The sequence below is a fragment of the Manis pentadactyla genome, chromosome X (assembly GCF_030020395.1).
Source record: "Manis pentadactyla isolate mManPen7 chromosome X, mManPen7.hap1, whole genome shotgun sequence".
NCBI lineage: Eukaryota > Metazoa > Chordata > Mammalia > Pholidota > Manidae > Manis > Manis pentadactyla.
The window spans coordinates 8,536,486-8,563,809 of record NC_080038.1 but is presented as its reverse complement, the minus strand read 5'-3'; the positions used below and the strand labels follow the sequence as shown (position 1 = coordinate 8,563,809).

The following is a 27,324-nucleotide window of genomic DNA, read 5'->3' as shown; positions in this document are numbered from 1 at the left end:
TCCTGGGCAAGCTCAAAGTTTATTCTGGTATGGGAAGTGGTGGCCTTCTGTATCTAGTGACCACAGGTGGTGCCAGTGGTGATAATGCCAGTGGCAGGATCCAGTACCTAGCAGTGACAGCACCATAATTAGGCCATTCGTGTTCTAGATTCTTGTTGTTCCTGCCCACTCTCCAAATTGAATACTCCAGCCTTTCCTCGAAGGGCCACCCAATGTCTCCCAAGAAACTCCTTCTCTAATTTAGAAGGAGTTGATGTCTTTATTTGCAGCTACAAACTCTGAAGGGTACAAAGTTAGACTGTATTTTATAGATTAGCTATGCAAGCTTACTGTGATTCATAATATAAATGCCGATAGATGGAATTACACCTCTCTTAACACTTTTGTATCAGTCATCTTAGGCTAAGCCATGATGTGGTTAAAAAAAAAATGACCCCCCAAAATCTCAGTGGCTTACATAAAACAGAGATTTATTTTTCACTACAGTGTCCATTGTGGGTCAGCTGTGGTTTCGTTCCATGGCATCTTCCCTCTGGACCCAAGCTGATGAACTTGAGCTAAAGGAGCTAATGGGCCTGATATATTGCAGACCTCTCTGGGTGAGAGAAGAGACCACAATAATACCCCTGCTGGCACTCAGAGCTTCCACCCAGAAGTGACATTCATCATTTCTACCCATTTGGCTGAAGCAAGTCCCACACTGGGGCCTCAAAGGGAGGGGCACTGCAAGTCACATGGCAAATCTGATCTGAGTGGTACACCGTTCTGGAATTGTCCCACTGGGAGGCTCCTCTATTTAAACAACAGTACAATCTAACACAGCTCTTATGACTCAGGGCTTTGTTTTATATTAATTTGATAAGTTTCAAAATCCAAACCATGAAGAAAATAAATTTATTTTGAATAAGTTATTTTTCTGGAGATAGGGTTTGAAACAGTAACAATAGTAACATCCAGTCCACTTTATTAAGTGAGATGCAGTGCTTCCAAAGTGTGGGGCAGAACAAACAGGTGCAAACTCATTAAAATTCCACTCTAGCTTTAAGTAAAAATCTATTTTACAAAATTATATTAAGTATCTACCATGCCCACAGTTAACCTGGGAGCTTTTAGAGATACAGACATGACTAAGTTGTACACAGGGAACCTAATGGACAATTAAAGGGAAAAACCTGCCCACAAATGATACAAAGCACTGATAACAGAGAGACAGAATGGAGAAAATTCATAGGATGAACTAAGTGTGAAATCCCCCAGCCTACAGATTTAATGGAATTCTGTGAGGAAGGGACTACTTTACAAAAAGCCATACAATTCAAATGCACAATAATTTTATACCATGGGGTATGTGTGTTTGAAAGGTGATATGCAGGTGAGGAAAAATTGACCCAACATGTTGCTAAGCATTTCTAACTTTAGTCCTTACTAAACACAATGGCTGTAAGTTCCTTGCTAAAGACAATGGTCAGAGCAATGAAATCTGATTGAACTCATCTTTGCCAACTAAATTAAGAAACACAGGTGAATATATTTATATTTCCTTTTTCTTTCAGAAAAAACCACATGACCTTTATCTTGCAGATAAGAGTGGGGGAGTTTTGTGTTCAAAATGTTACATTTTGCATGTGGTTAAACAAAAATCATTATTGACACAAAAGCTTGAAGAAGTGTAATTGTGACAGATACAAATGTTATTTATGTAAATCCAGTTAAAGGGGCACTTTAAATAATGGCCAATACAGTTCCTTGGGTTAGTAAATTATGGCTTACTTCTTGAGTTTTAAAAAAAACAATACGTGAAAAAAGCCAGACACAAAAGGCCACATATTGCATGATTCCATTTATATGAAATGTCCAGAACAGGTAAATCCACAGACACAGAAAGCAGGTTAGTGGCTGCCAGGGGTTGGGGGAGTGACTGCTAATGGGCACCAGGTTTCTTTTTGGGGTGACAAAAATGTCCTGAAATTAGATAATGGTGATGGTTGCATAACTTTGTGAACACACTAAACATCTCTGAATTGTAACAAAAATAAAGGCACATGAACTTAAAAAAAAAACTCATTTAAGTTGAAAATAGTGTTTATATATGATTTGGGAATGATCATTTTTCGAAGAGCCTCTTTTAGAATTACTGACATACAGCCAAGTACAGTCTGAAATGCACCAATAATTAAGTCAACGACATCAACAAAATCACCATACAACTTTCCAACTATATTCCTTATTGAATACTTGCAGGGTCTTCTGGCAAGTGAAACAATGAACAAATAGAATTTTATTTTTATCTCCTTTTCCTTATTTATTTCTGGTGACAATGCTATTGAACACTAAAATGGAAAAACATACACAAGAAAGAGAAAGGTTATAAGACAACTAGACAATTATCTATAAGCTAAAATTTGAGCATGTATAGTCTGAGACTGTAGAGTATATCTGATGCTCACTCAAAGATACTACATGGGGAAGAAAAGCTCAGAAAGATTCTGGGGAAAAAATGTTCTGTCTTTCCCAATTCCCCATTCTCTCTGCTCTCAAATTGTTTGCCAGTGGTAAGCTATAATCACTCCTCTAAACTTGCTTTTAATCCTTTATATAAATGTACATATGTACTGATAAGTCACATTCCTGGCTCTCCTAGTTTTCTGAAGTGCATTAATTTAAAAAACATTTGTTGAAGGCTTAAGGCTTTCTGTGCCAGGAACTGTTCTAGGGGCTTGGGACAGGCTGTGAATCTTAAAGGCAAAAATCCCTGACCCCACGGAGTTTACAAGTTAGTGGAAGGGGAGGGAACAGATAACAAACAATATAAATAAACAAGGTGTTGTATTTAAATGGTGAATATGTTCTATGAAAAAAAACTCAGAAAAGGTGCTAGGGGATGTGGTAAACAGCCAGGGAAAGCCTCACTGCCCAGGATGCACGTGAGCCAGCGCTTAAGAGAGGTAAGTGAAGACATGGGAATCTGGGAAATTAGTACCCATCAGCAGTCACTACTGGAAGAACATTCCAGGCAGAAGCAACAGCCAGTGCAAAGGTCCTGTGGTAGGTGTGTGCCTGGCACAGTCAAGGACCAAAATGGAGGCCAGTGTGACTGAGTGCAGGATGGAGCAAAGGAGGAAGCAGTAGCTGAGGAGCTGGAAAAGGTAGCAGATGGGTAAGGTTTAAACAGCACTGTAAGAACTTGGCCTTTCTCTTAGAGAACAAGAGCAGTATTTTTTTCTTTTGTTTTCCTTTTGAAGTATAACTGACATCAATATTATATTATTTGCAGGTGTACAACATTGTGATTCAACATTTATATACATTACAAAATGCTCACTGTAGTAAGTGTAGTTACCATCTGTGACCATACAAAGTTATTACAATATTATTGGCTGTACTTTACATCCCCATGACTTATTTATTTTATAACTAGAAGTTTGTACTGCTTGACCCCCTTCATCTACTTTGCCCATCCCCCCATCTCCTTCCCCTCGGGCAACCACCAGTTTGTTCTCTGTATTTATGAGTCTGTTTCCCAACAGAGTTTTCAGCACAGAGGTGACGTGATCTGAAACGCACATTTCCCAGGATTGCTCTGGCTGTTGCATTGGTAATATACTTAGGAGACACGAGTGGAGTGGAAGTCAGGCAACCACCTAGCAAGGGATTGTGGCCACCCAGTGGGGGGGATGCTGCTGACTGAGACCCAGGATGGTGGCAGAGAACATAATGTGGTCAGATTCTGGATGTTTTGAAGAGCTTTCTTGCGATATAATTTTCATAAAGTTCACTCATTTTAAGTGTGCAGTTCAGTGATTTTGAGAGCGTTTGTGTGAAGCTGCTGTGCAGCCTTCACACAATCCAATGTACAGGGTTCTAATTTTTCCAGATACTTGCCAACACTCATTATTTCCTGGGTTTTAGATTCTAGCCATCCTAGTGGGTGTGAAGTGGTATCTCATGGTGCTTTTGATTTGCATTTCCCTAATGACTAATGATGTTGAGCATCTTTTCATGTGCTTATTGGCCCTCCCTGTATCTTCTTTGATCTTCTTTGGTGAAGTGTCTATTTAAATCTTTTGCCCATTTTTAAGTTGGGCTTCTGGATATATATTTAGAATAGCATCATTAGGATTTGCTGATTGATTGGAAATTTGATGTGAAAGAAAGAAAGAAGTCAATCTCCATTGCCTCCAAGGTTTTTAGCTCAAGTTATACAAGTATAGAGTTGCCATTAAGTGGAACAGTAGTGTTGGAGAGAAGATCAGAAGCTCGGTTTTAAACACGCTTAGTTTGAGATGCTTATTAGACATCCAAGTAGAGTTCTCAAGTAGGCTGTTAGATTTATGGGCCTGGAATTCAGAGGAGGGATGCAATCCTGAAGATAAAAAGGGGGGGTCATCAGCATCTAGATGGTATAGAAAGCCATGGAACTAGATAAATCAGCAAAGGAGTGTAGACATAGAAGATATCCAAGGACTGAATTCTGGGCACTCCAAAGTTAAGACGTCAGGAAAATAATGAGGAAGCAGTAAATAATACTGAGACAGAATGGCCAATTAAGAGAAAAAATCTGAAAGAATGTGACCTGCTGCAAGTCACATGAAAAAAGTGTTCTCAAGAAGGAAGCCAGTGTGACAAATGCTGCTGATAGGTTTCGGGGCTGAAAATTGTCCCTTGGATTGAGCAACATGGAGGGTGGAGGTGGTTGGTGACCGAGATAAGTGGCAAGTCCAGGGTTAGGTAGGAACTTGGGCATTCATCCAAAGATACAAGCAGGAAGGCAGAGTTCACAGACCCTGTTGCTGCGGACAGGACAGAATTTGCAAACTGTGATTGGCATTGCGGGGAATCACTGAGGGCTTTGTGAAAACAGGGATTGGGGTTCAATAGGTCTGGGACAGGGCCACGCCTGTGTTTGCTCCCAGGTGATGCTGATGCGCCTGGTCCCTGGGCTACACGGGGAGGAGAGTGTAGGGCTGATTTCACCTGCGGTTTCTTTACTGGGTACCCCTCTAACCAGGGGTGTAAATGGCAGCTGCTCTGGGTTGACTCTTTTAAAAGAGTTTCTGTGGTCTGGGGGCTAGAGAACATTGAGAGTGTGGCTCAGATCTGTGGCTGGAGAAATGGGGACAAAACATAAGGAGTACTGATTGTGGATGGAAGCTGTAGCCTGGTTTGTTGTGTGACTGAAAGATGGCGGGCCTTCTATGCAGAAATGCAAAGGCCGGGGCCCAGCAAACTGCCTGGACAGAGGCTGCTGGAAGCTGGACGACGCCTCTTTATCTGTCAGAGTAAACTGGCCGGGGCGCCTCCTGGAAGGCCCTTTTGAGGATGGCTGCCATTGTTTCTCCGGGATACGTATGAGTAAACTGAGACACTAAAGGCTCAGTAGGACTCACTGAGATAAATATCCAGTAGAGGTCCTGTCTCCAATTCCCTCCCTCCGTTCAAGTGTACATACAGTTCACAGAGGTGTGCAACCATCAGCACGATCAATTTTTGAACATTGTCATCACCCCCAAAAGAAACCGCCATGCCCTTTAGCCACTGTCTCATTTTTAAATGACACAGAAATGTACTAGAATGTCTGGGAACCTTCTGCACAGCAATCTGTGAGATTTCACAAAGCTGGGGTCAAAGTCCACCCGCTGCCTGAAAACAAAACTGCAAGATGGACGTCCTCAGTCGGAGACGGCACTGAAGACGGGACAAGAAGGCCTGGTGGGCTCCGAGACGCCAGCACGGCCCCGATTAACACTTAGGCCTGGGATTCTTCCCCATCAGACACGTGAATGTCCACTTCACTTGCCCCAACAGAGGCATGTGGCTCCCCGACCCTGGCGAGCACCAAGTGGAGTGCTGACAGCAGGAGCCCGCCTACGCAGCGCTTGGGCTAAGAAAACGGAACCTGGCGGGCAGCTGTGTGTCTGCAGCCATTCGCAGATGGGCACCTTAGGTGGGATCCAGCTGGACGACTCAGGCCCCACTGGGCACCCTTGGAAATGTCTTCAGTTTTTGTTTCCATCCACAAAGGTGACTTTGGCAAATTATGACACCATTTTGATGATTTCAGAACAGCTGCTGGGGACCTCATTTCAAAAGTGAATACATTCTAAAGACAGTAAGTTTTAGAACAGGCAATATTTCACTTTATTAATTAGATCTGTTAACTTTTTCATGGCTGTTTTAGATTCTTTTAAAAATGTCATAATTTTAAAAAAGATTAATGACTCCTTGGAACCTACAATTTGTATCTTGTTTATATTTGAAAAGAGCAAGAATATGTGCAACAAAAAAAATTTTTTTTACTGTCCTATAGGATACTTGCAATAATTTAGCACACAATGCAAAATAGCTTGGCTATTTTATCATAATGGATTGTTTTCTGTGTTATATAGCTTTCCTAGGTCATATAGACAGAGAACAAAGACATAAAAGCCACTACATTTTATAGGAAGTGGTATTTGAAACTGCATTTACATACTTATAGTCTTCGAATTCATAAACAAATAAACATATAAATGTACGTTTAAAAGCTACATGTCTTTATATTTAAATATTTAAGGATTGCAAAAATCAGTTACTTCTCAGGAAACTAGATAAACCACATGGGTACCACAAGAAGGTTCCAGAAGGCTGCCCTGTATCAGGAAAGCTGGCAGCCGATGCCAGGTATTCCTGGCTGATTGCTCCATCAGAAGGAAGAGTGCACAGCACTGGGCTACAGTGGACTCTATATAACCACATGCTCCTGTCATTGAGAAAACAAACCACAAGTAAAAACAGTTGTACTTTCCGTGGCATTAACAGGAAGCCTGGACGTTTCTGGAAGCAAACTGATATACAAAAAAACAAAGAACCCACCTGTTTTAGTGTGAGATAGTCCTGGCTTCATCTCTGTGTACTCCTGAGCAAGTAACTCAACTTCTCCCAGCCTGTTTCCTCACTCTAAAATGCTGGCAGGGTGGTTGTGGAGATTAAATGAGATGCTGTATATAAAGTACCAGGAATCTAGCAAATATGGTGATGTAACATCCTTTCCCCCTTCCTCTGCCTGGCTAATTTCATCTCAAGATGTACCCTAAGGGTCACAGCCTCTGTGAAGCCCTCCCTGACCCCCCTAGGTCTCCTGCCCTCCTGCTGCTTCAGTTGGTGTTTCTCTCACAGCGCTTAAAATGTAAAATGATCGCTGGCTGCATCGTGTTGGTGTGTCGGTCCCCTGCATTTTGTGGGTTCCGAGGCCTGGAACATATCTTGATGATCTCTTTGCCCCAGCACCTAGCAAAGTGTAAAGCAATGTGCAGTCATTACTACATGGCATTTCTGATAATGTAGATAAGCACTTCTGACCTCTGGAAGCCTAATTTTAAATAATAACACAAATGAGATTTTATAAAGTTGTCATCAGTTCTCCTTTTGGACCGTGGCCTCTTCTGAAAGCAAGAAGGCATCTTCTATAATCTAGGTACTTACAGTAAATGCCTCTGAGCACAGAAAAAGATTTTCGTAAACTATTTTGCATTTAGTGGGAAGTTATAAATAACAAAGCAAACTGACCTGAAAGATGAAAGATGAAAGTGAGCCCTTGCAAAGGCAGTGGAGCACGGCCAGCTCCAGGCTTCCTGACCGCTATTTAGAAATGGTACTAGGGAATGAAAGGGGCCTCTCATCACAGGAAGCGCTTGGAGAAGAGACAGAGCTACAATTGTATCCAACTTTTTATCTAAAAAAAGTAACATGGACAAAAGGAGAGTGATGTGGGAAAATCCATGAAGAGCGGCCCTCTACATTCAGGTGTAACAGCTAATGTCTATGCACTATACAGTGGTTCCCTGTAACGATGGTAACCCGGATCCGGGCTATACTTGCATGGTTCTGAATTTCTGTGCTGTTTGCTGTTTGTTATTATGGGCTACAGGTAAGGAATTGGGCCTTGGTTGTATTTTATGAAACATCCATTTGCAGCACTGCCAAGGCAGGGAAGAAAAAAATATTTTTTCTTTTACCCATCTAGGTTCTCTGCTGGGGCTCATAACAAAGAACAGACTGTAAGGGAAAAGCATTCACACTTTTTGCGTTGTTGTTATCACCATTTTATTATTTCTTCACACTTACGTAATATGAGTTGTATGTGGGAGCCTTCAGAAGGACATGAAGACAGGAAGAAACCCCTAAACCTGAGTGTTCTGTACTAGGTTTGATAAGCAATGAAAGTAATGCAAAAACGTGATGGGACAAGAAGGTCTGAGCTAAGCCTAGGAAACTGGGGGAAGCCTTCGTGGCTGCATTCCTGTGGGTGTCCCTCCACCTTCACAGGTCAGGATGTGCCTTTTCTCCGGCTATGGGGAGGGCACCTCTCATGTGAGGGTTTTCTGACCTGCTGCAGGGGAATCACAGAGTCCTTGCACCTGCCAATTCTCAAATTCCTTCAGCTTAAAATACTCCATGACCCAAGGTGCCAGATTTTGGGGTAGTGTGTCGTGAACCCTATCACCAAGGGCTTTGTCTGTAAGGATGCAGGGAGACCAGTCTTTGTGTACTTTTGTTTGAAACCAGTTAAATGACATTTGGTCCATCCTATGGCCATCTCACCAGTGTCCCTGCATCTGTCCTTGCTTCCCTCCCCATCTAATTTAACGCAGCAGCCCAAGGGAGCCTTCCTAAAGGTCATTCAAATCTTATCACTACCAACTCCCTAGCTTCAATGGCTTCCCAGTGGGCTTGGAACAGCCCCAAAGTCCTTACGATGACTAACAAGGGCCCTCTTGAGCCTGCTGGCCCTCTCGCTCCACCTGTCCTCCTTCTTCCCCTTGCCACTGTGCTTCAGCTCCAGGGACTCTTGCTGTGCCTTGTCTGTATCAGGCACCCCTGCCCTGGGGCCTTTGTACCTGCTCTTCCTGGAAATATGATTTTAAATTAAATGAAAGATCCTTTACTCCACCACCAATTTCAAAGAAAAATGCTTTCTTTTTTATGGGCGAAGACATAGGATGTGAAGGAGTGACTGATTACCTATACTTAGACAATGTAATGCTGTCTCACTGGCTAAAAGAAAAAACCCAGGATTACTATTTTCCTATCTCTATTTGCAAAATTCACTGACAAAGTGGATGTGAAATGAGGAAGACAACCCAGCTTTTTGTATCTCGGACAGTAAAGGAATTTCCATTTCAACTGCTTTTATTTGTCTGCAAATGAAATTTGCAGAATTCCACTATAAAAACTATCAAAAAAACCAAACAAAACCACACACACACACACACACACACACACCCCAAACCAAAAACCAAACACTGATATGAACTGAATAATGCTTGGTTTTCATGTGCTGTGCTCTTTTACAACCACTGAACAGTTTTTAAGATCATTGCAAATCACATGAAACCACAATTTGTGAAACTTGACATTTTAGGTGACTTTGCAAATTTCTCTTTAGAAAGACTTTTTATATCATGATAAGCAGCTCTGGGAGAAGAGATATCCAAAGAGAATTCATACTTGATGGCCTTAAGCTGACTTCTTCAAAACCATATGAAAACAAATTTATTTTCGTTTTATGTACCTTTTGGGGAATGCTGTTACGAGCCAGGGTTAGATCTTCAGAGAACTGACAAAGGAAGTTAGGAAGGTTAGGAGAAAAGAACTGGTGAAACGGGTAGCTCTGTAGATAACTAAGAAGTAAACTTGTTAAAACTACAATGCTTTACATTCTATGAGTTTTTAAAAGAGGAAAGGATCAGCTTTAATCACATAGAAGGCTTGTTGCGTTCAAACATTTATACAGATTGGTTAAAAGCTGTTTGCAAAGGCCTCAAAGAAATTATCTTTTCAATTCATTTAACAGACAAATGTCAGTAGGTTCCAAGTCTGAGGCAAGGGACTTCCACTGACAGATGAACGCCTGTGTTTACAAAAGCAGAACTAGAACTTCAGACCTACAGGGGTTCAAAGTACGCCACATCAAAACACGCCATCCTGGCACACGGACCATGCTGGGCTGTCGGCAAGGGAGAAAAGCAGACACAGAATGTGCTCTCTGCCCTCCCTCATTGGTCTGAAAGCAGAACATAGTAAATTCCCCTTGTGGATTCTGTCCCAGGACAGTGGTAACAATCTTAGCTCCAGAGATGAGATGGCACCGAGAGGGGTCCACACAAACAAACCTTACTAAATAACCATGATCTTCCATTAGTTCCTCCATATATTTACCTTCCCAGGTTGCTGCCCTGAAAAGCCTAAAGTCCTTTTCCTTTGTCTTCTTACTTCTCTACAAATTCATTGTTCTTTGCTAAGATGCTACATAAGCCCAGTTCCAACCATCCCTTTGAGTCACTCATCACTGAGTTTCTCCTGTGTGTATCATTCTGCACATGTTAATAAACTGTTTTTCTCTTGTTAATCTGTCTTTTGTCAGTCCAGTTTGCAGAGTCCCAGCTCCAGAGCCTAGGACGCCTTTTTTCCTCCCCTACTGACCCAACACACATGTCCTTGACAACAGGAAGAGCGCCTAGCATCAGAAACCAATGTCATAGTATTTATTCACCCTGGAGAACTTGTGTGAAGAAAAAAAATACATGACTCCTTACTAGGTGAGAGGACTCTAAACAAAATTCTCCCTGTGAGATTAGTTACAGAGTAACTTTTGTGGTTCAAGGGAGACCTGTAAAGTGAGAAAAGAGAGGGTGAAAAAATGAAGCTCTAGTTATCCAATGTTAGAGCCTAAGGATACTATTCAGTGAGTCCCACAACCCCAGGAACACATTTCTCACAAGTTAATCTTGAGGCAGTCTCAGACAGCCGATTAGAAGAAAACCTGGGAGCAGTTTGAGTTGGGCTATTTATGGCTGTGCAGCCTGGCCAAGACAGCACCTCTGTGGGCCTGTTTCCTCACTGGTAAAGTGCACAGAATAACATTCTTTTCTTAGCTCTGTGAAAAGGATCAAGTGAGAGCCTATGCATGCGTAGTTCTCAACTCTGACTGCATCTTAAGATAACTTGAGGAATTAAAAAAGAAATGGTGATGCCTGGGTTGCAGCCCATAGATTCAGATTAACTGCTGTAGGGTGGGCCCTCAGCACCAGTGGGCTTTCAGAGCTCCCCAAATGACTCATGCACAGCCACTGCTGAGAAGTACAGGGCTCTGATCACTCAGGGCAGGATTCCCTGGGGATCCTGCCAAAATGCAGACTGGGATCCAGAAGCATGGGGCCTGCGAGTGTGCATTTCTAACCGGCTCCGAGGCCATGCTGACCTGCTCCTGACCGCTCTGAGTGGCCACAAGACATAATGCAAACAGTCATGCGCTCTCTCTCCCCAAACTATCAATTTTTAGTGGTGGTGGGTGTGAGCTTCAGCAAATGACTTTCTTTCCTTCTTAGGATTGTTTTAAGAATACCGTTTATAAGATTTCAAAAACAAGCATGAAAGGGTGGCACGCTTTACTAAAAAGTATCATTCTGGGTATCCGCTGTTAAGAGAAGACTAGCTGACAGTTATAAGCACACCCACTTGCTATGGTACCACTGCTCCCCACATTCATTACAGATTACATAGGTCATCATTTCTTCACCTGGGTTTGAATTCTGCACCCAACTTGGCAGGAAAAGTGTTCCTCTGGTGATTACGGTGACCCTGCAATTGAACTTCTCACAACGTCTGCATCTTATTTTCCTGGTCTGTGTGCCCTCTGTGGCTTGGGGAAGGTAATGTTCCCGTATGCACGATTCTGTGTAGGAAGCCCTCAACTGCTTCAGTTCCTGGTTTGCCATTTCCATGACTGTCATTTCGGCAAACTGAGTTGGAGACGTGATTCCAGAGAGCAAGTTTTGTTGTAAATGAGAATTTTGGGGGTTCTTCAGATTGGCAACTTTGCTTCTGATACAAGTTTTATATTTTTTGAGGTTCTTTGAATAAAGGGTGAAAATGTGCTCTTCAATTTCTCTTGCAAAGTTTTGCCACAAATCAGCTTTGGGCTGATCTGCGGAGGAACTAGTTAAAGCTTCATAAAGAAGCTCTGTGCATTTAGCTCTCATGGGCACTGCGGGATCGAGCAGCTCCCTTGACCTCTTGATGGTGGATTTAGGGTCACCACCCCTGAGATGCTCTTCCTTAGGTTCCATTTGATTGGTGCTGTTGTCAGGCATAATCATGTCAATGGCTTTTGCAACATCTTGGGGTGATAGCAAGGATTTAGAACAAGAGCTGCCCAATGTATCATTCTGACTTGGGTCATGAGAAAGACCTGAATTGTCTTCATTTCCACTTGTCGGGAATAATTTATTAGGGCTGTCCCTTGGTTTGAAGTCAGGATCCTTATAAAGAGCTTTCCATTCGGACAGCAAACACTTGGCTTTCTTTTTCAAAGCCACCGTGGGGCAGTTTTTGAGGACTCTGTACACAGTCCTGACCACATCAGTCTCCTGGAGAAGCTCCTTAGTCACATGAAGAGTTTCCAGCTCAGTAAGGTGGTTGCCAAGATCCTCAAAATTCCTTTTAGACATCAATTGCTCAATAAGGGAAGCTCTGGCAGCTATCTGCTTCTTGTCAGACATCTTGACAGCTACAAAGAAAAGAGAAAAGAGGTTTCCATTTTCTTAAGCACTTATTTGCCAGTCGCAGCTTCCTGATAGTAGCACAGCGCCCTCTGCCAGTCACCTCGGCAGGGTTTTCTGAGAGTTATGCAATAAAAACGGGTGCGATGTCAGAAAATGGAATCTGCAATGTAGTATGGCTCAGTTTCAAAAGTCTGCTTCTTAGTAGTTAAAAGGCGACACTGTCAACAGCTTCTGCATTAACAGTTGCTTAAAAGAAGCTTGTTTGAAGATCTGCTGTAACTTTTTCCATCTTTAAGTTTTCAAACCAATGATTTTTCCAGATCACGATTAGTCAATTCCTTTGGATGGAATTTGAGGTCATGTTGGGGATGAAATCAGGCCAGTATCAGCATCAACAGGGTAAGGCTGAGTGAGGCAGGACTATTTTCCACCATACTCAGCTACATAACTACACTACTTGCTGATTTTATGATCTCTAAGTGGTACTTCTCTGAATATAAAAGAATGAGAAGCAGGGCAAAACGGAGATACTGTTCAGATGTCCCAGGGATCTAAAGAGATCGTGAGACAGCACAGGTTGGGAGGCAGCCAGACCCAGGTCTGATGGGCCCCGAAAGCCAAAAGGTGGCACTGCCTGATGTCTGAGTTGTCTAAACAGCAGGGTAGGAGTTCAGACTAAGCAATCCAGATGACTTATGACTTTGGACTAGCTGGTCCCTAGGCCAGAATTTGCTTCCATTAACTTTTTTCCTTTTTTCACTTTTAGGTATAAAAGGTTGCTTGATCATAATGTCTGTGTGAATCTCATCCTCGACAGGCAAATGTTTATCTAGCCAGTCTTTTTTTCTCTCCACATAATGTACTAACTTTGACCAAAGAATACCCTTGGATCTATACCTGCCCATGTGACCTAAATGTGAACATACGCATTTCAATGGCAGGGACCCCGTCCTTTCAGAACAAAATGGATTCTCACGTTAGTGTACTTGACACCATCACTGAACACACACAAGCTAACAACACTGGAGCAATTAGAGAATTAATGTGGTCTTCCTAGAAACCATCTGACAAGTGCTGTAAAATATAATGTCCTTTTAGTCAGCAATTCTACTTCTATAAATTTACTTGAAGGAAATGCAAGATGTGGAAGCTCTATGTGGAAGAATTTTCTTCAAACATAGGAGAAACTAGAAGGTTCCAAATGGTTAAACTTGTACATGAATATTAATAGCATTACTCATAGTAGATAAAGAATGCAAACAACCCAAATAACTATCAACTGGTGAAAAGATTTTTAAAAATATAGTATATCCATACAATGGACTATTCCTTAACAATAAAAAGAAATGAAATGATGACATACACTACAACATGGATGAGCTATGAAAACACTATGCTGAGTTAAAGACATAGAAGACCACATATTGCCTGATTCCATTTATATGAAATGTCCAGAACAGGCAAATCTATAGAGATGGAAAGTAAATTAGTGGTTGGGGCTGGGGAGGAGGGACCAGTGCGGTGGAAGGAAAGGGGAGTGGTGTTCATGGTGCAATTTTTCTTGGGGGAAGTGAAAAAAATCTTCCCTAAAGTCGATTGTGGTGGTGAGTTGCACAACTGTGAATATACTAAAAACCACTGAACTATATACACTTTAAATAGGTGAATTGTATGGCATATAAATTATATACCCTTGGATCTATACCTGCCCATGTGGCCTAAATGTGAACATACACATTTCAAAGAGTAAAGTTGTTATTTAAAAACAACATAGCATCTGATCCAGAATTTGTTTAAAAATCACATGTGAAAAGAAAAAGCCAAAACCAGAAACATGAAATTTTACAGTGGCATTTTCTGAATGGCAAGGTTTTAGGTGATTTTTATTTGTTCTTTTACTCTTTTCTGTATTTTCGATGATGAGTATGTATTATTTTCATAATCAGAAAAGTTATTAATGTCTTCTATAATTTCATGATAAATTACATATTTAAGATACTGGCCTACTGAAAAATGGCATGGTAAATGGATCAATCAACTTCTCCCTTCCCGCTGGACCCAGAGGATGACACAGGTGCTAGCTACATCGCCACGGCTTTGCCCTCAGAGCAGCATTCACACCTGCCTCAGAAGCCCATCACTGACCCCAAAGCAGCCGAGTCTCCCCTGAGGAGCCAAGTACATTGGCCACAACCATGAGGTTCCTACTGTGTTTTCCTGCGGGGCTACCTCAAACACGACCACGATTCTGAGCCTTGCACATCTGTCACCAGAGGGAGCCGGAATGTAGACGACTGGAGCTGTCAATTTTTTCTCTGTCATTTTTCTAATTATCGACAATCAGTACTTCAAGATTTTTTATTTTCCTTTTTAAAATTCCACTTTTAAAGACTGAAAACAGTAAAAGAGGTCTCCCTAAGAATCAAAGGCTGATTAAACAAAGAATAGGCAAAACAGCACAGAAAAATGAGAAATACACGTCCTCAGTGGCTCGACGTTTCTCATGGAATTGTCTGCCTGAGATCCTGGGATCTGGAGGAAGTCAAGCAGCCATGTCATGCTGGTTAGGCCTCCACTGCATCCTACACTTGAGCCCTCCCCCACTTGTTGGGAAGTTTCCTAACAGAGAAGGAACATTTACCCCGCCTGCCTCCTATCCTCATTCTCTATGCATCACCACCGGAGGAGACTGGGATCAAAGTTTTGCTGGCTGTCAGCTGGGTGGTTAATAAGAGACAGGCCTAGAGTGCCTGCAGGTTAGGCAATGTTTAACTCAGGTTAGAATTTCTCAACAAAGGGTCAGAGTCTCAAGGAGATTCTGCAGAGGAATTTGACAGTAACTTCTGGGCTTCGGGGCCGTGAGAGCGGCACTTTGTCATACCAGCGAAACTTTCTTTTCCTGGTGTAAATCTATAGAAGCCTATCTTCATGGGTAAGCACTTTGTTCTTCCTTTCACATGTCTTTTTCATTTACCTCTCCTCCATATTTATCTATTTTTGATTTTTAATTGTGATATAATACACATACCATCAAATTTGCCACCTTAACCATTTCTCAGTGTGCGGCAGGAGTGTTAAGCACATTCACACTGTTGTGCGACCAACCTCCAGAGCTCTTTTCATCTCATGAAACAAACTTTGAAGGCATTAAACAACAACTCTCCACTCCCCAGTCCTCCTGCCCCTGGTAAGCACCATTCTAACTTTCTATCTCTATGAATTTGACTACTTCACATATTTCATATAAGTGGAATCATACAGTACTTGTCTTGTTGTGTCTGTTTTATTTCACTTAGTATAACATCCTCCAGGTACATCCAAGTTGTAGCAGGTGTCAGGATTTCCCTCCTTTTTAAGGCTGAGTAATAGTCCATCGTGTGGATAGACCACATTTTTCTCATCCCCTCATCTGTTGATGGACAGCTGGGCAGCTTCTGCCTTTTGGCTACTGTGACTAATTCTGCTAAGAACACGGGTGTGCAAATATCTCCTGGAGACCCTGCTTTCAATTCTTTTCAATATGGACCCAGAAGTAGGATTGCTGGATCATATGGTAATGCTATTTTTCATTTTTTGAGGCACCGCCTTCTCCTCCCTATTTTTGACAACATTTCAATCCTGTCAAACTTTCTAATCCCACCATGGGACAATCATGTGGCTATAAAGCATACTGATTGCCCTGGAAGGGTATAGTGTGGAAGCCGCTGGGATATAAAGTTCTGAAAACTGCCAGAAGAAGACCCACTAGGCTGTGGATGCACTTCACAGTTCTACGTGGTTCATTCAGTAAGTATTTAGTACACATCTAGTGCATGAGAGATGCTGAGCCTAAAGAGATACTTTCTGTCTTGAAGGAGCCGACAGCCCAGTGGGAGGAATACAGACAAAAACCCATATACCAATTATAACACATGGTATTTCCACAAGGACAGACAAAACCCTTGGGGGGCACATGCGGGAAAAATACTGGGCTCCCCATCACCTGGCCAGCTCCAACTGCTCCTTCACCACCTTCACTCTGATTCCCGGCGCTTGGTTAGCGGGGTCATCCTCTAGTACAGATCTCCCCAAGGCAGTCCTTCCTTTTCCCACTAAAGGCCTCCAGAGGTCCCCCTCTGCTCTCAGGATGGAGCCAAGGTCCTGCCCAGGAGAGGGCAAGTCCCCACCTCTTCTGTGGGCACTGCCCTTCCCAGCCCCAAGCTCTGCTCCAGCAGCTCCCTAAGACTAGCCTCTCTCTCACCGTGAGTGGTTCTCAGGCCTGCCTGCAAATCCGAATCATCTGGAAGAATTCAACAGCAAAAGCAAAACCAAACAATGCCAAGGCCTCACCCCAGACAGAGTGACTCAGAATCTCTGAGGGTAGGCCTGCATGTTTTCTCAGCTCTCCAAGCGACTCTGATTTAAACCAGAGCTGCTGCCACTGCTCTGTACACGCAGGCACAAATCCCCTCCTACAGCAGGATGGTCCTGTTACACTGCCAGCAGCCCAGAGCTCCGGTCCTGCTCCTAGACTGAATGCACAGAGCCTGACTTCCGGTTTTGCTAGATGAGCACAATTCAGTCAGGAAATATTAAAACGCCTGCTGTGCGCAACTCACCTGAGACTCTTGTGAATTACAAGTGGTGACTGCAGGGTTCTAAGTGTCACAATGCACCCAAACCCCCCTATTCAGTCCCTCCCTTACCTCTTATCTGTGGAAGGCAATGCACATGTACTGAGCAGCTCTATGTGCCATACACACTCAAGTCATCTCAATCCTCACGATAACGCCAAGACAGGGATATGGCTCATCTCCATTTTACAGATGAGGTATCCTGTTAAAAACATAAAATATTTGCACACTATTTTTTCATGATGCATTTCACAGTAAATTGTGCTCCATCTGCGTTCCCCACAAAACCATAAAAGAGTATGTTTCATTCACAGATACATACCTGGCAACACCTGGCCAGAGCTTACTATTACTAGACAAATCTTTTTTTTGTTAAATGAGAAAAGAGCATTCAAAATGCTCTTTCTCTCTGCCCGTGAGCTTCATTCTTCCACTACAGAGCAGGTTGCTTGTGTCCACTGCACCTAAGCCCACTGCCCCTCAGCTTCTTCCATAGGAGACCAACCTCATCTCAATTCTGGCTCAAAAACTCCTTTTAAAAATTTCTAGTTCAAAAGTAAAAAGCAGCATGGTGCCTACTGTGGGCTAATCAAGTGGACTCCAGGAGTCAAGCCATTTAGGGATAGGGAGGATCAGGAAGGCACAGTTCCCAAAAGTGAGAGGTCTTGGGCACACTGGGTAAGTTTCTTGGACATTCTGTGTCTCAATTTCCTCATGTACAAAATGGCGGAAATCCAACCCCTAGGATTATTATGAGAATTAAACGCGATACTCCTTAAAAAGTCCTTAGAACTATGTCTACCACACAGTAGGCCTGACTGACAATTACATAGGACTACAATGCATAGGTTTACATCTATCTACCATACCAGGCATTGTTCTAGAGGAGAGGGTCAGCAAACTTTTTCTGTAAAAGGCCAGATAATAAATCTTTCAGGCTTTGTAGGCCATCCAATCTGCATATGGACTACTCAGCTATGCTCCTCTTGTAGCAGGAATAGCAGCCATAGACAATATATAAGTGAATGGGTATGGCTTTGCTCTAGTTAATCTTTCATTCAGAGAGGCAAGCTGGATTTGGGTGCAGGCCAGTTTGCTGACCTCTTTTTAGAGCAGTGCTGTCCAGCAGAAATATAATGCAAGCCACAGATATCATTTTAGATTTTCTAGTAGCCATGCTAAAAACTAAACAGGTGAAATAAATAGCATTTTAACCCTGAGTACCCAAAAATATTGCCATTTCAACATGTAATCAATATAGAAGTAATGAGATACCTTACATTCTCTTTTTCATATTAATTCTCCAAATTTTGCTGTTTTACACTTACTGCACATCTCAACTCCGACTAGACACATTTCAAGTGCTAATAATAGCCTTATGTAGCTAGTGGCTGCCATCTTGGACAACACAGTTCTAGACCGAACAGTAATACAGATAATATTGAGACACACCCATATCCCTAGCTTCTGAACACATATCAAAAATAGAGATTATACAGTACAAGCAAGAGTAGGCCCTCAATTATCTGTTGACTGCATATAAAAGCTTGTAAATATTAACTAATACTATGGTATGGGCAGGTGTACACATTTGGCCTAAACCCTGAGAAGAGAGCAGAGACATTTCCAAAAGCTGGTAACAAGTCAGCAATACCCCAGGTCTGTTTGGATCCTTAGGCTTAAGATCTAAAGAGAAATGTTAAGTTCCTAGCCATTGCCCACGTACATCTCTCCAGCTACACAAGCAGGCCCTTCCTCTATGGAGAGAAACGATGCCAAATGTTGGTAGGGGCGTCGTCACAGTTGCTGAACATTCACCCAATAACGTGCTAGGTTTCGAGTTCTATTACGGCGATCCCTAGCAACAGCACAGCGAGTGAAAGGGGCCAGCCCACTGGCCCGCTCCCGCCCGAGTCTGGGTTCCGGTGGGTGGGGTGGAGACAAGCAAGGCCTGCTGCAAGCCGTCCTACAGTGACAGCCTGGCACCCAGCACACAAGCGGCGGCGGCGCCGAGGGATCTGCCCACCCCGGCGCCTCCGGCTAGACAAGAGGACGCGCGGGCACATTCGAGCCTAAGCGGCCCAGGGCGCCCAAGAGCCTCCCGGAGCTGCGGCGGGGAGGGACTCCAGCCAACCCGCAGCATGGCTCACCATGAAATGCGGGCGAAAGCCCAGGAACCGTCAGAGCGCCCCAAGTCCAGAGGGAACTTCTGGTCCTCAGGGCGGGACCAGGAAGGCTCAGCCAGTCCCAGCCCGCAGAGCAAAGGGCACTGCCCTGGGGCCCAGCGCATGCGTGCCAAGGGAGTCGCGCCTGCGTAGGACGGTCAGCGCCGGACGGCTGGCTCTCCGCGGCTCCCTGGACGACTTAGCAAGAGGGAGCCGACAGACCCGCACCAGGCCCTGAACTGAAAAACGTTAGCCCCGCCAATATTTTAGAGCAGCAGTTTGTTTACTCTTTAACGTACCCTTTCTGCTGCCGCTAAAGACAGTGCTCATCTAATTGTTGACAAAACTTTGGACAAAAATGTGAATTATATTTATTGAACACAGTAATTAATTCAACAAGTAATTACTGACTGCACACGTAGCACGCATCACTGCGAAAGTAGTAAACATTCATTAAGTAGCCATGTGCATCCTGCACTTCTCACCTGTACGTATTCTCTCCCTGCAAGGGTCTAATAAAACCAAGGCGGTGGTAGAACTAGAGAATGTAGCAGCCTTCTTTGCTGATCGCCTACTGTTAAGGTAACTTGGGGGAAGGTTCAAGGAAGCAGCGCTTTGCTCTGGATTGGATGCTGTCGGGAAGCAGGGCAATTCTATAATTGAGTAATATAATAAATCTTACCTAGAAGTGTTGCTAGGCAGCTGCCTCTGGGGAGGTCTCTTCCTGTGCACTAGGTGAAACCTCAACCCAAACTGAGGATGGTTCTTGACTCTGATCTAGAAAGAATTCACGAACAGGTCGGATGAGTATAGGTAAGAAAGGAACTCATTAAAGCAAGAGTAGAAGCGAACGTCAACAGCTGAGCAGGCAGTAGAGAGCAGGAAAGAACAGAGTGAGAAAAGGGAAGTTCATTGAACTCTGCTCGGTTTAGGGAAAATCCCTTGCCAACGCCTAAAGCCAGGAGTCTGTTTGATCTGCATGGCCTGGGAATTCTATCCCTACCACTCCAGAATTTGGGGGAGCCATGGAGAACTGGATGGAGTGAGTTTATGTCCTGAGAACTTCCACTTCCCTACTGATCTGAAATAAAACAGGGACAGAGAAAAGGATTGTTAAGACTAGAAAGCTGAATGAAATAGCAAAATGAGAAAGACATTTACCAGTGGAGGTAGAGATTGGAGAATTCTTACCTTTATCATGGAAAAGAGTTCAGAGACAAGTGCAATCGGCTTATGAAATAAGAAAGTTTATTTGCTATAAGACAGTACACACTAAGACGGAAGTGCAGGCAACCTGAGAGGAGGTGCGCTTAACGGTTTTAGGCCTGGGATTTTATATATAGGGACTTTGGGGTAGGGTTGGCATAAGGCATGATGTATACAGGTGATTCATAATTCCTTTGAAGTTTTGTCTTAGGAACAGAGTTATTTAGGTGACTGTTGATCTTGGTCTCAGCATTCCTTACTCATTTAAGTTCATTTACACTTAGGAGGTCTGTCTCTCGTCCTGGTTACAAAGTTACTAAATTGATTAAGGGGCTGGAAGAAAAGGAAGAACAGCATATAGATTAAGTTAAAGAATAAACTTCGCCTTTTTCTTAAGTTAAGTAGATTTTGCAATGGCATGTCCCTTGTCCCATTTCCCTGCTCTGTCTCAGAAGGAAGAAAGACAAGAACAACACTAAAGGGGGTAATTTGTAAAGAAGCAACAGTGACTCGGTTTTAAAAATTGTTGAAATACTGCAGGCCCATCCTGGACATAACCTGAGACTTTAGTTTCAAAAGGCTATTGCTATAAGATTGTTTCTATCACAAGAACAAAGTGAGACACCTAAAAATTTAATTTATTGAACAGGCTGGGTTTCATAGGGTGTAAGAAGAAACATTTATTTTTTCTCCCCATTGCCTTGAAACAAGCTCTGTTGGCCCTCTTCCCTGCCCCTTGGCTGCTCCAGGCCTGGAGCTTGAGGCTTCAGCAAATCCCACAGCTTTTCCAGTAACCTTCAGATCTAGAGAAACACTCTTTTATTTTTACATCATTAACACGTCCAGCCTAATAAGATCAAAACTTCAACCACTCATCCAATTCAAAGCTCTGCCCCTCCCTCAGCTCAGGTGTGATCTGTAACTCTGTGGAACAGACATGTGCATCAATTTCTTCACTTTCCTCATTGCACCCTTATCCCACTATTTTCTGGTCTTTCCAGGGTGAGGGCAGGAGGAGGAAAGAGTGGTGAAAAAGGTCTTATTTGATTAGTTTGTGGGTTGCATGGTGGCCCCCCCAGAAGATAGTATGTCTACTTCTTAACCCCTGGAACCTGGAATCTTTGTAGATATAACTAAGTTAAAGATTTTAAGATGAGATCATCCTGGATAACCCAGGTGGGTCCTAAATCCAATGACAAGTGTCCTTATAAGAGACAGAGGAGAGGCCACATGAGGACAAAGGTGGACACTGGAATTATGCAGCCACAAGCCAAGGAACTCCTGGAGCCACAAGAAGCTGGAGGAAGCAAGGAGGGACTCTCCCCTAGAGCTTTCAGAGGGAGTGTGGTCCTGCCCACCTCCTGAGGTTGGACTTCTGGCTCCAGTGCTGTAAGAGAGTAAGTTCTTTTGTTTTAAGCCACCAGTTTGTGGCTGTTTGTTATGGCGGTCCCAGGACACTAATACAGTTAATGACATTCATACCTGGTATTGGAGCTCTCTGTGTGCTGATGTCCAAATGCTGTCTCTTTTGTTCTTTTTGTGGACTCACTTTTGGTGGTTTTTTTTAAAACCCCCTCCCTCATCCCCCTCCACTTGCTGGAGGCCCCTACTCACCCATTCCCTGGTTCAGATAATACAATGCCTGGTTGACTACTGGCTCCTGCTTTTGGTGGTACATCCCATCTAGTCTTTTTCTGTTGGGTCACCTCACCTGCAGGTAGGCCTCTTGGGGGGAGGTCCAAGAAAACTTGACCCCAGCTACTTGCCTGATGCACACTCAGCCCTGGGAAAACCCCAGCAGCTCTGTCCCCCACCAAGCCTTGGAAGCAGAGCCCACTCCCTCTGCAGGTGAGGGGCCACAGGTGGTGGAAGTGGTTCTGGGCTCTCCTGAGTAGATGTGTCTAGCGTGTCTCTTTAGAACCAGCGGGGCCCTTAACACTGTGCTTAGCTTTGGGCCCCTGGGAGAAACAGAGTCAGGAAAAGTCCCATTCAACATCCCCTTATACTTGTAGTAATCTTTAGGTGATTTCCATACCTCTTGGTCTCCTTTTCCACACCATTTGTGCATTTTGCTTATTTCTCTAGAATGTGAGTTATTCTGGCATAGATTTCTGGCAACAGATTAGCAGAGAAATGGAGGACCAGAGGTATAGTTTCAATCACATGGCGGTGCCTATCATAGGATGGAAATTCAGAGGCAAGGGAACAGCATTTATATTACTTTGCTACTAGGGATGCTTCAAAATTCCATTTAAACAGAAAAGTATGAAAAAGTACAAAAAAGACAATGGGACAAAAGAATGCCGACTCTACTTAAAGACCTCTGCCTGCCTCAATTGCTCTTTGTGTTACTGTTCAGAAATGTGAGCTGAGACCACCTGGGATTCCCTTCCGTCAGAGTGGCTCGTTGTTACTAGGAGGAACACAGTCTGCCAGTGATCCTGATGAGGCGATTGCTCCATGCAGTGGCTCACCTCCTTTTGGTTCTCAGGTTTTCCTTTTAAAGGGAGGTCTTTTCATAATAGCAGTCATCAGAGTAGCAAGATGCGTGCACTGAACTAAGTCACCGGTCTGTGCTGCGTGCTTCCTTGGTCTTCTGTTCTTGCACCGTGCAGCGTCCGTGCTCATTCCCACGGACAGACGCTGTGCATGCCGTCCACAGCCCTCCTTCCATCATGGCCCTGGCGTACTGTCAGAGGGGGCCATTCATCAGACATGACAATACAAAGGATATGCATGTTCACGCCAGGTTTTCTGAGTCTTCACGGGGAGACACATTTGGCCAGAAGTGTACCGTTCTGATTTACGGTGCCCAAGAGAAGCATTTTTCCATCTCAGCTTCATTTTTTCTCCCATTACAACCTAACACATTGTAGTCGCTGCATCATTTGGCTCATATAACCATGTTTTTGCTGGTTGCTATTCAACATGACCCAAACACCACCTACTCTTTTAGTTGCTGAAGAGAATGAAGGCGTCAACTACTTTGTCATGACCAAGGTAAGTCACTTAGATTGGCATGTTTGTTGCCTGGGACAATGCCATATACTCAATACTAACTTTTACATGATGGAGTCCGCGTGGTGGACTTCGACGGGTTTGGGTCATGCAGCTTTCAGCCCACCTTCTAAATAGCCAATCAGGTGCCCGATCTTTTCTAGCCTGAGGGAGCCACATGACCTCAGCTGGGCTGATTGCCCACCTGTCCCTGGAAGGTGAATTATGAGCAGAGAGAGTAACGTGGAGACTAATACGGTGAGATCATTCTGGCAATGGTAGCATCCTGATCAGCAACAGCTTTTCTCCATAGTTCTGCTTCTAACCCTGCAACTCATTGCTAAGGCTGGACTACTGACCTTGCCATCTACCTGCCTTCCTGTAACTTCCCTTTGCTGCAAGTTAGCTGAAATCTATTTTTGTTGCTAGCAAACACTGGCACAGCCCCTGTCTTAATGTGGCTGTGTGACTTGAGAGCCATGGAAGAGATCCCCTGATCTTCCACGGTGCTGGCGATGCCTTCTTCCTCGTTCTCTTGTATTAAGACACTGGAAGCTGCTGTTGTAAAAGAGCAAATAGCACCTAGGAAAGGTCACAGTCATAGCTCTTTATTCCTGATGCCTGAGTTATCTTGTATGGGTAGTAGTCTCCCTTCACTTGTCAGACACCAGCAAAATGGGACATAGGACAAATAAATGTTCAGAAGGCTGAATTGGGAGAGAATGAAAGCCTGCACGATTGGATGCTTCAAGACCTCAGGGGTGACTGCATTGGAAGGTTCTGGGTACCCAGAAAGAAGAATACCTTCACAAGACCCCGGGGACGGGAGAAATGGAGCAAAAAGGGAGCAGGAGATGCTGAAGACTTGCTATTTGCCCGCTGGCGGCCGCACGCATGCGCAAAGGCTGCCACAAGGGGGCACTGCTAGAACTCTGCTAGAGGATCTGAAAAGTGAACGGTGCAAGCGGAAAGTGTCTCACATTCAGCAGGAGAGTGTGTGACTGACGGCAGCTTGGACTCATGAGGAAGAAGATTTTTTACAAGGCCAGGGACAGGGATAGGAAGGGGGAGGTAGAAACTTTTATCACTGTCCAGAGGACCAATAGCTATAGGGCAAGTGAGGGTTCCAGACTCCTGAGCAGCAGGAATATTTCCTCTGGCCACAGCCCTCGGGCCTGTTGAACCCCCCTCGGGACTCCAGTGCCATTTATCTCCAGCAGCCAGCTGATGTCCAGGGTCCATTGGTATCCTGGATGGCGGGCCAAAGACATTCCTGATGTAAGAGTCACTGGTGGCTGGACTGTACATGAGTCTGTGGAACTTCAGTTACGACCTGCCTGGTACCGGGAGGTGAATTCACTCTAGGTGTCCCAAGTCAACTGGCACAAAGTCAGACAGATGAGCTTCATCTTAAAGGGGGGGGGGCACTTCCACTTTGAGGCCAATTTTTATTGCAGCATAACACATATGTAGAAAAGCCAGCACACAAGTCTTACGTGCCCTGCTCAATGATTTTCACATGTGAATGTGCCCGTTCAGAAGGCATCAAGAAACAGAATGACCAGCCCCGGAAGTCCCCCTCTGTGCTCCCTCCTGGCACCCGCCCCAGGGGTAGACACAGTCCCAGCTTCTTCATCATAGATGAACTGTGCCTGACCTTGAAGCTTATCTAAGTGGAGCAACACAGTATGTGTGGCTTCTTTTGAGCAACGCCACATTTAAAAAATTAATCTGTGTTGCTGTGAGTAGCATTAGTTTGTTCATTCTCAGTGCTTGATAGCATTTCATTGAATGAATGTGCCACTTATCCATTCTACTCACAAGGGACATGACGGATGTTTGAGTCGTTCCGTGGTGACAATTACAAAGAGAGCCGCTATGCACTTCTATCGCGTATATGCCGAGGAGGGGAGTTCTGGGTACGGAATACTGCTATTGCTCATACATGGCACATAACCATAAACTGACAATACCAAGTCTCTTGTATGACTTTTATACCGGAAAAAAAGGCAATTGCAGATGTGTTTTGGGCAACACTGCAGCGAAATAAATATATAGGCTCTCTGGGGAAATTCCTGAGAAGGAAAGGGTGACTAGTTCTTGCCTTATCTCGGTTACTCCAGCACTCAGCCTGTGATAGAAAGCACCACGGGTGGGAGAACCCAGAACGAACAAATAAGACAATGACCTAGAAACTGAAAGCAATTGAAACTACACTCCCAAGTGGATTAGAGATATACACAGGATCTTTTTGTCAAATACACGCATATGTAACCTTTCTTCTTAAATCCACTTTGGAGCAGCCCTTTGTAGCTCCGGGCCAGACTCTTACCACTACCTCTAAGATACAAGTATTACTGCCTCTAAGATACAAGTCTATTTATAAATCATTGTACAGAATTTTTTCACATGCATGTTAATGATAGAATTTTTGTGAAGCAGAGATCTGATGTTTAAAGACGTAAGCATTCCAAATGCCATAAATAATGACTCCAATCTACAACTCCATTCTCTGCATAAAAAAATCACCCTTATTTGTCCACATTTATGCAAATCCCCAAAAATACTTTACCTCACCTTGCTGACCAGACAGGAGGAAGCCGCATCCACACAAAACCAGCACAACCCTTTGAGTGGAAACAGAACACAGCTCTTTGACATTTGCAGTCCCTGTCTTACTGAATTAAAGAGGAAAAAAGGTTGAATTCATTTACACTGGCATTTTAGAGGTTGACCCAGTCTAAGCCTTCTTGGAGGACCTCACTTTCAAAAGTGAGTTGGAAAAAAATTTCACTGAACATCAACGTACTGGGGTAAATTCATCAGTGTTCGATAAAAGCCAGTTTAAAAAATAGCAACATATGCTGAGCCACTACCCCTGCCCCTTATCCGTGCTTGGGAAGAAACTAGCAGTGACTTGGACTGTCAGTCTCATAGCTTCCCACCCACTAAAATAACTGCATTTACTTAAAATGATGCTAAGTGGTCATTACCCACTTTACCTGTCACATTTCCAAAACACTTTAAATGTTCTAGAAGGCAAGAGTGTTTGACACAAGAACAAATAACCACTACTGGAGGAGAGTATCAAATTATAACATATTCTAAGACTTTGATAGTTCTCCCTCAAAATGTGGAATGATTTATTTTGCAGAAGTTAAATCACTGGATATCTTGTGGTCTGATTGGAACAAGATTTAAACAGCAGTCCTGGAAAAGTTGGCTCCAGAACGCAGTAGTATCAAAGGTGAGCGTCACCTGCAATGTTACGCACTCCTCAGGAGCCAACATTGGCACCTAGTGTTTCTGTCATCCCCTCACCTTCCTGATCCCAGAAAAGAGTCTGATGTTGGGAGGCGATTCTCCATGGGTTTCTGGTGTTTCTGCCCATCTTCTGCACAGAGGCCTGGGCAGCTTTTGTTCTGTACTGTCTTGTCAAGGATGTTTGTAGGGCCCACAGCCTGAAAGAACAGAGATAGTGTGTTCCCTCTAGATCACAGATTTGTTTCCTGACAAAGACAAAAATAGTGTCTCCCTCCTCGACAAAGGTTGGAGAGTTTTATTATCAGTCCTCTTACAAGACTGGGGGGTTTGCTAAGCTCAGAGTTCCTTAGCGGTGGCACAAAGCTACTGTGGGCCTGCCTCTGCATTGCCCCGCCCCCTGTGAGACAAGATTAATGCAGCAGGTTGTCCATGAGTAATAGAGTTCATCTCTGACCCAGAAGTCTCATGTTTTCTACCAAGTATCTATGAAACCAACAGGCCAACTTATTAGCTTGCAAGCAGGGGAACAGATCTGAA

General features: G+C 43.8%; 1 protein-coding gene across 3 annotated transcripts; it reads right to left on the bottom strand.

Moving 5' to 3' along the window:
• Positions 1-9,515: 9,515 nt before the first annotated feature.
• TCEANC (transcription elongation factor A N-terminal and central domain containing) lies at positions 9,516-26,890 on the bottom strand. Of its 3 annotated transcripts, XM_057495541.1 has the most exons (5): positions 26,845-26,890; positions 26,101-26,201; positions 20,003-20,097; positions 17,228-17,357; positions 9,516-12,547 (listed from the first exon to the last, which is right to left on the bottom strand). In XM_057495541.1, exon 5 carries the CDS (start codon positions 12,537-12,539, stop codon positions 11,481-11,483), a length of 1,059 nt encoding a protein of 352 aa, XP_057351524.1. In that variant the 5' UTR covers positions 12,540-12,547; positions 17,228-17,357; positions 20,003-20,097; positions 26,101-26,201; positions 26,845-26,890; the 3' UTR covers positions 9,516-11,480. The 3 variants fall into 3 exon arrangements, with proteins under 3 accessions (XP_057351524.1, XP_036768861.2, XP_057351525.1); XM_036912966.2 differs by lacking the exons at positions 20,003-20,097; positions 26,101-26,201; positions 26,845-26,890 and adding an exon at positions 19,306-19,390; XM_057495542.1 differs by lacking the exons at positions 20,003-20,097; positions 26,101-26,201; positions 26,845-26,890 and adding an exon at positions 18,882-19,272.
• Between the last annotated feature and the right edge of the window lie 434 nt (positions 26,891-27,324).

Bases quoted from the DNA above. Each gene is read 5' to 3' on its own strand.
- TCEANC (XM_057495541.1), bottom strand. From the start codon at position 12,539: ATGTCTGACAAGAAGCAGATAGCTGCCAGAGCTTCCCTTATTGAGCAA.